The sequence below is a fragment of the Mya arenaria genome, chromosome 7 (assembly GCF_026914265.1).
Source record: "Mya arenaria isolate MELC-2E11 chromosome 7, ASM2691426v1".
NCBI classification, from domain to species: domain Eukaryota; kingdom Metazoa; phylum Mollusca; class Bivalvia; order Myida; family Myidae; genus Mya; species Mya arenaria.
This window is the reverse complement of record NC_069128.1, coordinates 65,815,765-65,829,069: the sequence shown is the minus strand read 5'-3', so window position 1 is coordinate 65,829,069 and position 13,305 is coordinate 65,815,765. Positions and strand designations below refer to the sequence as shown.

The following is a 13,305-nucleotide window of genomic DNA, read 5'->3' as shown; positions in this document are numbered from 1 at the left end:
TACAGCATACATAAAGTTATGACAGTTCACATATTTTATCGTTTTTCTAATGACAAAGAATTAAAATGAGTTTCTTTGCATTCTTTGAATGCTTATTTTACTTATTCGTATTATTTCATTTTTTTATATTCTGCTATCATGAACACAGAACGCTTTCAAATGAATGCAAAACTTAAAAGGGTTGCTCAGGCATCAAACACTCACATAACTTCTGAGTCGCATACGTTAATAGTAAAATAACGCAAATGATCTAACTCATTTCATTGTGCGACTTTTTTCAAGTTCTTGCCGAATTCAAATATTAAAACCCTTGTCAGGAATAAAAAAATCATTTTTAAGTGATTTATTTCAATATTAACAGTATAAGAATATATGAAGGTGGTTCATTCCACATCCAATAAGCATACGGGCCATGAGGACAAACACAATATTTACAATGGTACAACCACATACATGATTAGGAGAATGCGCAAAATACTAGTTTAAACAGTATGGTACCACCTACAGTAAATCCAACATATACATCGAAATACATTTCTATAAGTCAGGTCATGTCAAAGTTGTATTAGCATAAACATAAAAATGTCATTGCTATTATAAAGAATACAAACTAAATACATAATACAATGACGGTGAACAAGTCATGTATATACAAACACAAATGTACCTATTAATAATGAGAAAATTATGTTGTTAAATATTTACAAAATGAACTAGATCAATTTAAGTTATCCCTAAGTTCTCCATGTGCACACTAATAATTTTAGTTTGTAAATAACAGATTTAATTAATACATCATACAAGTGGTGCGTACTAGATAAATGAATATCGCATTGATAAGAACGTGCACGAGGATTTCGTGTTTAACAAATTTCCCACTGTGTAAGTTTAATAGAATGAGACTTTTTAGTGTCTATACATGTGGGTTTCAAATTCTGGTTTGGATTTATATATTGATGGATAATGTATATAAATGGTAATTCTTTGCTTTACTTTTCTTGTTCATTTGAAGATACCAATAACATGTACATATTTACAACTTAATTATGACGCAAGTCAAATGCTAGATATATCAATTTTGCAAGTTTATTTAACGTACCTACTTGATTACTATGATTAATGATTTAAATTTATGTAAAGTCAGCCCAAAACAAAACATGTAAAAAAAACTATATGTATTTGGGTAAACATGTAAACACTATAATATGGACACACACGTAAGTATATAAATTCCAATAACATGGTTTAGTGTTGACTGTCACTCTAAGTACAACATTATACAAAATGATTACAACAATATATATACTCAGTCTATTTCATTCCTGTTCCAAATAAGCCGACTCTATGTACAATCTAATTCAAATAAGCCACCTGTATGTACAATATTCTTACAAAAATCAATACTATATGTACTATTCATTTCGGGTTACACTTTGTTAAGGGTGTAATACGTTTTACTATAGTAACATTTCGTTTTCAATAAGCCATCTCTTGTAGTGGCAATTTATTTTTATTTTATGCTTTATACAAATATATGTTCAATGAGTATTACGCAAGAACAATCAAATGTTAATAACAGAGTTACTTAGCAGCTAGTAATGGAGGAAATAGTTCACTACATGTAGTCATTCGTAATCAATTCATGGTTTTCTATACTCGTCATGAATCTAAATTACACACATCGAACGTTCTTAATATTTACAACACATATTAAAGATAGGAAACAAAGGTAGACTTGATATATTTCAAATTGTTTTGTGTCGTCATTCATGTTTATTCAGTGAACGTTTTCGTGTATGTCTTCATGCTCATCAACAACTTCTGAAACAGCTAATCATATTGGTTGCACGAATGAATCCGTACTGCAGATCCGCATCCGTTGCGATGACTTCATACTTGGTTCATATTTGATCCTGCCTTATAGGACTGGTTTACTAATTGCACTGTTCCCGATACAGATATACAAACACCTAATAATTGTATCAGATGCAATTCTGTTCTAAAACACGTGCTGCACAAAGTTCGCGAAATTATTGGATTATACACCTTTTCGTGTTTTTCGAATATATGTAAAACACAATTTTCTAGCGTATGGGTTAAGAACTTTTTAAACACACAAGAGCATTCACATGAGATCAAAACGTTTTGAAACACGGTTTTTGTGGACACCATTCTGCATACTATATTTGGAACGAATTTTTTCTGTAACTAAACACAAGTCCGCATTGGAATCAACATGAGGTATTCTTTGAACATATCTACCTAGTAAAGTTTTGTCAAGGTAGACTCGAGGTATTGCAGCCCTTTCTAAATGTACTTCTTTCTTTTCACGTCGGGTCACCATTGCGACTCCAGAAAGAGCCACAAATAGTTGCACTGACGTCCGTACATATGTCGAACGATCAAGCCATGCAAACCCCAAAAGTTGTGTCGGTGTATTTTGAAGCGAAGTGATTTCACTAACGTATTGAAAAAACGACACTCTGTCTCCAAGCTTCCTTCACAAGTAGTCGCTCTGGAAGATGCAAACAAAGCGTTTCAGAAGACATTTTGAAAACAAAGTTTATTATATCATTGAACGCAACAAGTTACCCACTAAATGTATTGATTAAATTCGTTCAGTTTCTTAATTTTACAACAATAACATACAAATTATACCATCTTATTAAGTCATAGGTAAATATCTGATCAAATCAAACTAGAGCTGTCACAGGAGTGACGAATACCCCCAAATGCCGCCTGGACACAGGAATGGCAAACCATTCCTTTCAAAAGAGGCCATAACTCAAAGGTTACTGCACACTGCATCTTCTTTTATCATGCATGTATTGTTTTATTTAAATCTGTTGAGTAATTTAGAAGTTACACTGCTGACAAGAAAAACTAGCTGATGCTCTAGCTGATCTCTTCTGGAATAAGACATCTAGAGCATTCACGAGCTTTTCTTCCAACATGATCATCATCAAATTTTACAAGTACATATTTGGGCTTGAATGCATCCTTATCCACCTGGGAATAAATCCCGGGACTGTTCCTGTTCCTGAATTAACAAGTCCATCTGACAGGTCAATATTTGTAGTCAGCACTACTGTGGAAAATATGCCATACTTAAGTTCTGCAAGTATTCCACTGGCATCTGGTTCAAATGAAGCAGCTGGATTTGTTTTGTTTGTTCATCTTTCCAAGTGTCTATTACTTTTAAGGTTAATATTTGCTCATTTAGTTTTTGAAGGATCTATCGAACTTGACCTGTATCTTCTGATGCTACACCTGTGTACCAAAAAATGTTCAAATCTGTCAAGCCTTTCATGAGTTATCGTCCGGAAACCATTTTTCTATTTTTAGTAACAGTGACCTTGACCCCACCAGCCCCAATATCGAACTTGACCTGTATCTTCTGATGTTACTCCTGTGTACCAAAAAATTTCAAATATGTCAAGCCTTTCATGAGTTATCGTCCGGAAACCGTTTTTCTTTTTTTAGTAACAGTGACCTTGACCTTGGCCCCACCAGCCCCAATATCGAACTTGACCTGTATCTTCTGATGTTACTCCTGTGTACCAAAAAATTTCAAATCTGTCAAGCCTTTCATGAGTTATCGTCCGGAAATCATGAAAACCGACAGACCGACCGACCGACCGACCGACCGACAAGCTCACTCCTATATACCCCCTCAAACTTCGTTTGTGGGGGTATAATTACTGTAAATATCATTATAATTGCTATCGAAAGAAATTTTGAAATACAAGTGGGACCTTAAGATATATTTTCCTAACAGGAATTTTATATTCATCATGTTCATGGCATTCGCAAAAAAAGATAATAACATGTGGATGCAAATTGCAAGGAAAAGTCAACCTAAATTTTGTCATGCAGACGGCCTTGAATTTTTTTCAGTACAATATTTTCCATTAAAAGGGGAGTGACTTTACCTTGTCTCGGCATATATCACTGTTTTCTCCCTTGGCTTCTAAAAATAGTGATAGATAAACAATAAGTGTACTGGTGTCAGCAATTTGTTAAAAGTTAAAAACATTTCACCAATACTCACGATAATACATTAATTTGTATTGTGTTACTTGCCTTGCTAATAAGCAATAGTTAACGCCCCAGCATAAAATGTAACATTCTGTAGACAATTTTCATTTAACAAGAATTGTATTAGTGACTCTACCTTAGTCCCGCCAAACACGTAAATTTCCCAATATTCCCCATATCCATGATCCTGCAATTAGTGTACAGCTGACAGTCATTTGTTTGAAGTTAAAACATGTAACTAATGATCACGATGATTAATGCATAAATATAGTGTTTACTATACAGTGTTATTTCAACTGTTTACTTCAAACCATCTAAACACATTCTTATCAACTTGTTTTATCCACATTAAATACATTTTGTCATTCCAAATAACAAAATCTTACTATTCAATGCTTTCAAAATACAAGAACATTAAAAGCATCAGCTTCATACAAATAGTTTTATACCAATAATATTCTCTACAATTACATGTAGTATCATTATTTATTCTACATATAACGATATATGACTTTTGGGGTTGAATCTACAATTGGGTTGCATACAACCGTTGCAGGCGTCAACTAATGGCCAATTGTAATGCAGTGAAAATAAATGATTATTAAACCGGCTTGATCAAATCATTTATCGATTTTCATATCGATCATTAATCGTTGCCTCGTCGTATTAATAATAAAATGCTTCATTAACGCAGTATTTGTTTTATTAATACAACAACTTAATTGTAAAAGGGTAAATTGGACCAACTTCGTCTTGGCCTTTCAAGTATCCTTGCTTCTTTTTCCACCTCAGCCTTTTTCACAGTCGCTAAAAATAACAAGTATAACGTTGTAATAAAGACAGCAAAAATGCAAAACTGCGTCAAAAAAGACGAGACGGAATATGTTTTTCTGGATGTTAGACATTGCTGTCTCGACTGTTTAAGTCATATAAATCTCCTTGATCTATTTGTATGATGTTTTAAATTACAATTATAAAGAGGAGGCAGGACATACAATCGGCATTTTGTTCAACTAAAGTATCCATTTCAAGCTATTTATATCCCATAGATAATTTACATCTCCAATATTGTAGAAAAAATATATAATATCACAATTGTATATACAAAATGTATGTTAAACACAAGAGGTGTATTTGTGACTCTACCTTGTTCCCACCAAACACTTAGAATTTCCAATATTCCCGACATCCATGATCCTGTAATTAGTGTACAGCTGACAGTCATTTGGTTTAAGTTAAAACATGTCACCAATGATCACAATTATTAATGCATTTATACAGTGTTATTTCTGTTGTTTATTTCACACCATCCAAACACATTCTTATGAACTTGCTTTTTTATCCACATTAAATACATTTTGTCATTCCAAATAACATTATCTTCTTATTCAATGCTTTCAAAATAGAAGAGCATTAAAACCATCATATTTTTACAAATAGTGTTATAACTAAATCATTCTTTACAAATACATGTATTATCATTATTTACTGTACGTATAAGAATACAGGACTTTTGTGGCTGAATCTACCGGACTTGTAAGCGTTGCAGACGTCTCCCAAAAACGAATTGCAATAATAATTGCACAAATTATTTATACAAATGCGGCTATATCAAATCAGATGCGATTTTCATATTGATCAACAATAAAATGTTCTTAAAACGAACTTTTGTCATACATATTATTTAGATGTTAATAAACGGCGCCGATGTGCCGTCTGTCTATAATGGCAGACCTGGTCCGTAATGGCCAGAGGCCACTCGTGAAAATATGTTTTTTTCTATGACACTTGTAAAATAATCTACGATAAACACGTATCCTCTATGTCACTGATTAATAATCAAACAAAAACATTTTATAAACATGTATCAAAGTCTCGTCATCTATGCAGAAAATCTTAAACTCTATTATAACTAAACTAGGAGTTTTTGTTCAATGCACATCGCTTCATGACGTTTAGATAAGTTCTTATGAAACTGTCTATATAAAATAAAATAGTTTTTGATATTACTTAGCAATCACGTCTCTTAACTGTATATGTAATTAATGCGTTCGAAATGCAAAACAAACGTGAATATTATAATTGTTCAGAGTTTTGATCATAAAAGGCCTTGTATGGATTATATGGTTGAATATGCCTTCTATTTGTCTCTTCATCTCCCGTAGAAAGGCGTCAGAACGGAGCCATTCTAAACACATGTCGCGCAACTCTGCATTTTCAAATAGTAAATCTCAGAGTATGGATCACAACAATTAACTAAATAAGTTTCTGGTTAATTTATTCGTTGATTACCTTGAATATACGAGTGCCTCCGTCTCGTTTTCCTGACAGAAATCTTAGCCTTAAATTCCTTACTATCTTCGGGCTACACTTTACCAAAATGACATAACTGTATATGTTATTAATGCTTTCGAAAAGCAAAGCAAAAGTGAATAGTATTATTTCTAAGAAGTTTGATCGTAAAAGGCCTTGTAGGGATTAAATGGTTGAATATATCTTTTATATATCTCTCCATCCCCCATACCGAGGTGTCTAAATGGAGCCTTTCGAATTGTATACCCTCGTCGCGCATCTCTGCATTTTCAAAAAGCAAATATCAGAGTACGTATCGCAACAATTAACTAAATAATTTTCAGGTTAATTTATTCGTTGATTACCTTGATTTTACGGGTACCTCCGTCTCGTTTTCCTGACAGAAATCATAACTTTAAATTATTTATTTTCTCCTGGTACACCTAACGAAAATGACACCATTATGAAAAATAAAAATGAATGTTGCATCGTGTACTTTTCGATGTCATCCATGTTTATCACTAACTTCGGTATTAAAGCCTAATTCTTAAATTTGGTTATATATTTTACATTGTACCACTTGATCAATCAGTTATGAAATTAGGCATCATTGTGCATGGGCATATGATTGAATCACTTATACAAATTGTTATGCTGCATGCTCCGGTGTAGCCTAGTATTGTTTACAGTTATAAAAATATCGAAACGTCAATGCATTCAGTATATTTTTCTCGCATACTCTTCACCAGAATCTCATAAAAAAGATAACTTAATATTATGAGAAAACGTCAACATCTGTACAAGTTATTTGGAAAGTCTACTTATTTTTTGAATGTTGTCATGTCTAACTCGAATGGTTTTGGGGCTTATTTATTTGAACCTACCTTCATTTCTTTGATTCCATTCCCACATTGTGATTTTCTTCTCTTTTCGCCTAATTAAATCTGAAAAGTATAGAAACAATTTTCTCGCTATTGTATTTGTCTCACATACGCGACAATCGGGACATTCTTCTGTTTAAATATCGTTTAAATGTCATATTTAATTGATTTATAGTACAGCAAAAACCATTATGAAAAATAAAAATGAATGTTGCATCGTGTACTTTTCGATGTCATCCATGTTTATCACTAACTTCGGTATTAAAGCCTAATTCTTAAATTTGGTTATATATTTTACATTGTACCACTTGATCAATCAGTTATGAAATTAGGCATCATTGTGCATGGGCATATGATTGAATCACTAATACAAATTGTTATGCTGCATGCTCCCGTGTAGCCTAGTATTGTTTAAACAGTTATAAAAATATCGAAACGTCAATGCATTCAGTATATTTTTCTCGCATACTCTTCACCAGAATCTTATAAAAAAGTTCACTAAATATTATGAAAAAATATCAACATCTGTACAAGTTATTTGGAAAGTCTACTTATTTTTTGAATGTTGTCATGTCTAACTCGAATGGTTTTGGGGCTTATTTATTTGAACCTACCTTCATTTCTTTGATTCCATTCCCACATTGTGATTTTCTTCTCTTTTCGCCTAATTAAATCTGAAAAGTATAGAAACAATTGTCTCGCTATTGTATTTGTCTCACATACGCGACAATCGGGACATTCTTCTGTTTAAATATCGTTTAAATGTCATATTTAATTGATTTATATTACAGCAAAAACCATTATGAAAAATAAAAATGAATGTTGCATCGTGTACTTTTCGATGTCATCCATGTTTATCACTAACTTCGGTATTAAAGCCTAATTCTTAAATTTGGTTATATATTTTACATTGTACCACTTGATCAATCAGTTATGAAATTAGGCATCATTGTGCATGGGCATATGATTGAATCACTTATACAAATTGTTATGCTGCATGCTCCGGTGTAGCCTAGTATTGTTTACAGTTATAAAAATATCGAAACGTCAATGCATTCAGTATATTTTTCTCGCATACTCTTCACCAGAATCTCATAAAAAAGATAACTTAATATTATGAGAAAACGTCAACATCTGTACAAGTTATTTGGAAAGTCTACTTATTTTTGAATGTTGTCATGTCTCACTCGAATGGTTTTGGGGCTTATTTATTTGAACCTACCTTCATTTTTTTGATTCCATTCCCACATTGTGATTTTCTTCTCTTTTCGCCTTTTCGCTATTGTATTTGTCTCACATACGCAACAATCGGGACATTCTTCTGTTTAAATATCGTTTAAATGTCATATTTAATTGATTTATAGTACAGCAAAAACTTCAAAGATAAACACCTGAATAAGAAATGGACCTCTTTATAAACATAACGGGAATTGCAAATCAATTAGTGCTATTGTTTTAGCTCAAGGTTGACGGCGTTCCAAAGTAAACGAGTAGGTTAAGTACATTGCTTAACAGTTTTAATTTAGACGGTCTTAAAACTTTCATGCGGGTTACTGTTCATATCAATTTACAGTAACTATTACTTTTTGAAGATTATAATAAAGTACTATTTAAAGTATATGTTATGCCTTCAAAATGTTACAAAACCTATGAGCCTTGCCTTATACCTTTGTTCCTATCTAAAAGAATACAGAGTTTTATTGTAAGTCTTCATTGAAGTCGTCACGCCAGAGCTTCTTCGCAATCATACATCTTCTGTCTCAAAAATGTTTAACTTATCTGTATTATTGTTTACCTCAACCGATCTAGTTATGGCTTAACATATAAAAATCAGATTCACTTGGTATTGAACGGATGTTAGAGAAGCTATGTATGTAAATGTTAAAGCGCATAAACGACAATAATGTTATTGCATATTAAAATTAATCCGCAAAGTAAAAAAAAAAATATTTTGGAAAAACCAGAACAGTTTCCATTTGCATGAACACAAAATATTTCACACTGTCTTTAGAATACGTTTGCTCTAATCAATTGCTTTCGTCATTATTATTTTTAATATCACTGACAATTTTAAGAAAAAAAAATCAATTTCAGAATTCACAGATACTTTAAGGTGTTGTTTAAGAACAATATAGAAGTATGGCATAATTCGTATATAGGCAGTGATGAATCACTGCATTCATTCTATTTAATGATTGAGATTATAGACCGATTCATGTTATGAATATAAGCCTTTTTTCCCTCGATAAAAGACGCCAACACGATAATGCTTACTTTGTTTTTTTGATACTAGTACGCAAAACATCTATATTTACTCACATGACCTTTCGTTCAAAAGGCATACGCATGATGTTATTTTTTTTCATACAGCCCACAAACTTGACCGTCCATACTTCCGAAACTTGAACGGGAAAATATTAACAGGTACGAGTTTATTTCAAAAATCTTACATATATTATTTTCGGGAACCGAAATAAACAAAAATGCATTGAATACTACAGGGAAAAGCGGAGTAGACAAAGAAAGTCAATACTTCCTTATTACTTACAATGATCGAAACACCAACATTTATGAGTTAAGATATTTTAATATTTATGTAATTTGAGTCGATTCCGTTGTGAAATTTTGATTGTGTTTAAAGCTTTCTCTTGGTATCCGAAAAGCTTTTCCTCTTCGGTATTGATTCTGTCTCGTTAAGTACAGATAATTTACCATAACAAACACTCACAATTAGTATAATTATGATGATATTTTAATACATATTATATATCAATGGTATTTAACGAGTTATAGTGGTAGAAATCAATATTTAATTAATTGAGTATTCTATATTCTTCTCATCTAAAATAATAAGTACAACGTTGCAATAAAAAACAGAAATGGTGAGGTACCGCGTTAAAAAAGGACAATACTGAATATTCGTGACCATTAAGATGCGATGTACAAGGTAACACATCCCTAGTGGGCATCGTTTCAAACTATGATAAGGTTGATAATTTCTTAATGTGTATAATATTCTTGCTTCAAAATCAATATTTAAAATACATTACTTGTCAAATAACAATTTCATTTGAATTTGAAATACCCTACCCCCATTTCAGTATTTTGGATGAAAATGACATCAAAATAGACAAGAAAAAACGATTATTTCGTTATTTTTTTAACATTTGGTAAATCAGGTAAATGAGATTGTTATAAAAATATAAGCATAATTATATAATGATATAATAAAATATGAATCACTACTTTAAACTTTATTTAATTTTACAAGGATTGTGAAACAAGCTATTACAACTGATATTAATCATTCTCGTTGGCACGCGAAAATGTGGTCTTGTGTTGTGGGGGAAACCGGAGTACCCGGAGAAAACCCACTTGTCCGGCTTGGTGACCACTTACCAAACTTACATGCGCCCAGGCCGGGAATCGAACCCGGGTCGGCTTGGTGAGAAGCGAGTGCGCTAACTACTGCGTTAACCGGACAATACAATATATGAATCACTAATACAACAATCAAATTTTAATGCTGCATGCTCCGGGGTCGCTTTGTATTGTTAAAGCAATTTATCAAAATATTAAAAGGTCAATGCATTTAGTATATTTGTCTAGCATTCCCTTCACCAAAATCCCCTTATACAATTGTGTACCAAATTTTATGAGAAAACGTAAACAAATGTATCTGTTGTTTTAGAGTCTACTCATTTTTTAAAATGTGAACAGTGTTAAATCATGTCTGACTCGAAAGACTGTACATACCAAATTTCAAACTTGCCAATGCCATGTAAAGGCCTTCGTTCACAACATCAGGTATGATACAGGGCACAAATTCGATAACTGAAACAGCATATATAAAAAAAATATAAAGATGCCTGTATAAATGACAGATTGTTGAATACTGTTATAAGTTAAATGAAATATGTTGCCTCGCAAGAATTATAATGCGTGCAGAATGTATTTAATGGTACGGTGTGTTGAAGCGCATTAACGTGAAGAATGTTTAACTTGAGATTAATAAGTACAAACATTCTTTTATATAGTTTGTGTTTAGTTTACATTGTATTGTCAGCCTTTGTTATTTTATATTAAAATTGATCTGGAAAGTAAAAGGCCCAGAACAGTGTCCATATAAAAAGACTCAATGTATCCCTGCACACTATCCTTAATAGACGTTTGTACTGAATATTTTCTTTCGTTAATATTATTTCTAATATCATTTTTAGGAAAACGACTCAAATGCAGAATTTCACAGATACTTTAAGGTATTGTTTAAAAGGAATACATAAGCATGGCATAGTTCATATATAGGCAATGATCAATCACTGTCATTCATTCTATTAAATGTTTGAGATTATAGGCCGATTTTTTATGAAAATAAGCCGTTCTCCCTTGATAAAGGACGCCAGCAATATAATGCTCTGTATGTTTGATACTAGTACGCAAAACATCTATATTTACTCACAACACTTTTCGCTCTCAATGTATAAGTCTAATAGACGTCTTCTTGCATTCATACCGCCCACACGCATGACTGTCTGTACTCCAAAATCTTCAACTGGAAATTATAAACAGGTACGAGTTTATTTCAGAAATCTAACATACGTTATTTTCGGGAACCGAAATGAACAAAAATGCATTGAAAACTACAGGGAGAAGCGGAGTAGACAAAAAAATCAATACTACATTAATACTTACAATGATCAAAACACCAACAGTTATGAGTTAAGATATTTCAATATTTATGTAATTTGAGTTGATTCCGTGTGAAATTCTGATTGTGTTTAAAGGTCTTCGTATCCGAAAGGCTTTTCCTCTTCGTTATTGATTCTGTCTCGTTAAGTACAGATAATTTACGATAACAAACACTCAAAATTAGTATAACTATGATGATATTTTAATACATATTATATATCAATGGTATTTTACGAGGTAAGGTGTAGAAATCAATATTTAATTAATTGAGTATTCTATATTCTTCTCATCTAAAATAATAAGTACAACGTTGCAAAAAAAAAAACAGAAATGGTGAAGTACCGCGTTAAAAAAGGACAAAACGGAATATTCGTGACCATTAAGATGCGATGTGCAAGGTAACACATACCTAATGGGCATCGTTTCAAACTATGATAAGGTTGATAATTTCTTAATGTGTATAATATTCTTGCTTCAAAATCAATATATAAACATTACAATTATAATGAAATAACAAAATATGAATCACTACTTTAAACTTTATTTAATTTTACAATGATTGTGAAACAAGCTATTACAACTTATATTAATCACTCTCGTTTGCACGCGATAATGTGGTATTGTGTTGTGGGGGGAACCGGAGTACCCAGAGAAAACCCACTTGTCCGGCTTGGTTACCACATACGAGTGCGCTAACCACTGCGCTTACCGGACAATACAATATATACATCACTAATACAACAATCAAATTTTTATGCTGCGTGCTCCGGGGTCGCCTTGTATTGTCAAACCAATCATCAAAACAATAAAAGGTCAATGCATTTAGTATATTTGTCTAGCATTCCCTTCACCAGAATCACCTAATAATTTCACAGATACTTTAAGGTATTGTTTAAAAGGAATATAGAAGTATGGCATAGTTCATATATAGTCAGTGATGAATCACTGTCATTCAGTCTATTAAATGTTTGAGATTATAGACCTATTCATGTTATGAATATAAGTCGTTTTCAATCGATTAAGGACACCACCACCACGATGCATTCTTACTTTGTATTCTTGATACTAGTACGCTAAATATCTATATTACTCACAACACTTTTTTCTCTCAATGCGTGCGTCTACTGGACGTCTTATTTCATTCATACCGCCTCTCCATATAAGATCCTGATCTGAACGCACCAAGGGCATGAATGTCTGTACTTTCAATTCTTAAATGGGAAATTATAAACAGGTACGAGTTCATTTCAGAAATCTTATATATGTGTTTAAGAAACCGAAAGAAAAAAAATGCCTTAAATACTACAGGGAGAAGCGGAGTAGACAAAACATTCAGTACTACCTTAATACTTTCAATGAATGCAATTCCAACATTTATGAGTTAAGATATTTTAATATTTATGAA

The 13,305-nt window shown here is 32.3% G+C and overlaps 1 protein-coding gene across 11 annotated transcripts in view; it reads right to left on the bottom strand.

Moving 5' to 3' along the window:
* Positions 1–328: 328 nt before the first annotated feature.
* LOC128240798 (uncharacterized) overlaps positions 329–13,305 on the bottom strand; it is a 47,483-nt gene continuing 34,506 nt past the window's right edge. For 8 of the 11 annotated variants that reach the window (XM_052957673.1, XM_052957678.1, XM_052957679.1 and 5 more), the window contains 11 exons: positions 12,995–13,111; positions 11,671–11,763; positions 10,968–11,045; positions 8,434–8,532; positions 7,826–7,885; positions 7,215–7,274; positions 5,185–5,235; positions 4,786–4,845; positions 4,175–4,225; positions 3,933–3,970; positions 329–2,515 (listed from right to left, as the gene is read on the bottom strand). In XM_052957673.1, coding sequence (XP_052813633.1) covers positions 4,176–4,225; positions 4,786–4,845; positions 5,185–5,235; positions 7,215–7,274; positions 7,826–7,885; positions 8,434–8,532; positions 10,968–11,045; positions 11,671–11,763; positions 12,995–13,111 — 668 coding nt within the window. In that variant the 3' untranslated portion in view covers positions 329–2,515; positions 3,933–3,970; position 4,175. The other 3 variants (XM_052957681.1, XM_052957680.1, XM_052957683.1) reach the window with 3 other exon arrangements.